Consider the following 2,467-nt stretch of genomic DNA (forward strand, 5'->3'; position numbering starts at 1 on the left):
CAAAATCAAATTCCAATACCACTCTGATTTATTAATGGCACTCATTTTAATTCAGTTAATCGGTCACCCAATGACAAGTGCAAAGTTTTCGACATGATGAAAAGATTATTTTAGAAGGGGATCTCAATGGACATTTTGGGAAGGATCAACGAGGTTATAAGATGTACATGGAGGATTTAGTGTTGGGGAAAGGAACGAGGAGGGGATTTCAATTTTAGACTTTGCGGTAGCCTATGATCTACCTATTTTGAATACTTTTTTTGAAAAGCAAGAGGAACACCTTATTATCTATAGAAGTGGAGTTCTTTCCAGTCAAATTGACCTCTTTCTTACTAGGAGGGCCGATAAATTGCTGTGTAAAGATTGCAAGGTTATCTCAAGGGAGAGCTTAACATCACAACATAGATTGGTGGTCTTGGATATGCAGTTCTGCTCTCAGATTCGTAAATCAAGGAATCTGGTTTGCCCTAAGATTAGATGGTGGAGACTAAAAGAAGGCGTACATGATACTTTTACTGATAAAGTGGTCAAACATAGTAAGTGTGATAGTGAAAGAGACTCCAATGTGATGTGGTCCAAAATGACAACCTGTATTAAGAATGTAGCTAAAGAGGTCCTAGGGGAATCGAGAGGCACTAGGCATGACCTTAAAAAGACTTGGTGGTGGGGGGAGGAGATCCAAAAATCCATCAAGCATAAGAAGGTCTGCTTTAAGACTTGGCAAAGAATTAAGGAAGATGAAGATAGAAATAAATATTACTCTTCCAGAAAAGAAGCTAGAATATTGGTGAAAAAAGCAAAGACGAAGAAATATGATGAGTTCTACAGTAACCTGAATACCAAAGCTGGGGGAAAGGCTATATATAAGTTAGCAAAGTTGAGGGACATGAAAAACAAAGATCTAGAACATGTCAGGTGTATCAAGGATGAAGGTGGTAGAATGCTTGTTAAGGATGTAGACATCATGACAAGATGGAGCGATTATTTTTCCAAGCTTTTAAATGGGGATAACCTGAGTGGATCTTACCCTATTGAGTGCCCTTCTCATCGAGACAACACTAGACATAGATATGTAAGAAGGATTGGAGTTTCGGAGGTTAAGGAGGCCTTAACAAAGATGAAGTCTGGAAAGACTGCAAGCCCAGACGACGTCCCTATAGAAATTTGGAAGAGCTTAGGGCTCAGTGGTGTACCTTGGTTAACTAATCTTTTTAACAAGATTATGAGTACAAGGAAGATGCCTGATGAATGGAGAAGAAGTTTTGTAAACCCCATTTATAAGAATAAATGAGACATCTAGGATTGCAATAACTATAGAGGTATAAAATTTATGAGCCACCCAATGAAGCTTTGGGAGAAAGTTATTGAAATGCACTTGAAAAGAGAATCAGGAATCTCGAATAACCAATTTGGTTTTATGCTAGGGAGATCTTCAACTAAAGCTTTATACCTCCTTAAAAGACTCATGGAAACCTTTAGAGCTGGTAAGAAGGACTTCCACATGGTCTTTATTGACTTGGAAAAAGCCTACAAAAGAGTTCCTAGAGATTTAATATGGCATGTCCTAGATAAGAGAATGGTGTCGAGCAAATATGCATAAATAATTAAGGGTAATTTACAATGCCACCCCTTGGAGAATGTCAATATTATAGGGACAACCTCTCTTTTTCACCAAGTTAGACTCAGACCCCCTACCACCAGTCAATGTTACAGAATATACCAAGAATGCTGACATCAGCAGTTCATTTTTTTTTCTAAATGCCATTTTGCTCTTAAAAATAAGGGAGTACCGAAATTACCCTCATTAGTTTTAGTCCCCAAATCGATTGAACAATAAAACCTACACTATTCACTTCATAACGGGTCATGTGAGTTAGTCCCACTGAGTTGGAGAAGAAGATCCTTCAGTGCTTTTCAGATCGACAGCTGCAACCCCCTTCCGGCGACATCAACTGTTGGTTCTGTCTATGATATTCATTTACAGTCTAAAGTTCCAATTTTTAACCAGTGCCAGATCTCGTTCCTCCTGATGACAGGCAATCCCCTCTATCCTAACCCAAATGTACAGTAAAAGTAATAACAAAAGAGATGGAGGAGACCTAAATTGAGCTCCAGCAAGCAAAGAAGGATTACCTTCTCTGCTTTGTGATGTACTTAACCTCATAAATCTCTCCATCTTGGATTGGACACAGTCAACCTTGGCAACGGAGGGAACTGCGGAAATATTAATTGCCCTGAAGTCGGGGAGAACAAAAACATTGGCGAAAGCAAAGGATATGGCGACCTAAAGAGATTAAAACTAGGTCCTTAAAACTATGGGAAAATGTAATAGAATTCTGTGAATGAAACCTAAAGCGGGAGAATACCCAATCACTACAACTCCCAAAGAGTTCCTAATTTCACCGACTTCTCATTCAAATTTGTTGGTTGTTGCTGCCTATGACAAGATATAATTGATGAATTTTGA

General features: G+C 38.6%; 1 protein-coding gene across 1 annotated transcript; it reads left to right on the plus strand.

The window, feature by feature from the left end:
• Window positions 1-421: 421 nt before the first annotated feature.
• Window positions 422-1,291, plus strand: LOC122067642. The gene has a single exon (XM_042631485.1). It carries the CDS (start codon window positions 422-424, stop codon window positions 1,289-1,291), a length of 870 nt encoding a protein of 289 aa, XP_042487419.1.
• The last annotated feature ends 1,176 nt before the right edge of the window (window positions 1,292-2,467 follow it).

The sequence above is a fragment of the Macadamia integrifolia genome, unplaced genomic scaffold (genome assembly GCF_013358625.1).
Source record: "Macadamia integrifolia cultivar HAES 741 unplaced genomic scaffold, SCU_Mint_v3 scaffold3029, whole genome shotgun sequence".
Taxonomy (NCBI): Eukaryota; Viridiplantae; Streptophyta; class Magnoliopsida; order Proteales; family Proteaceae; genus Macadamia; species Macadamia integrifolia.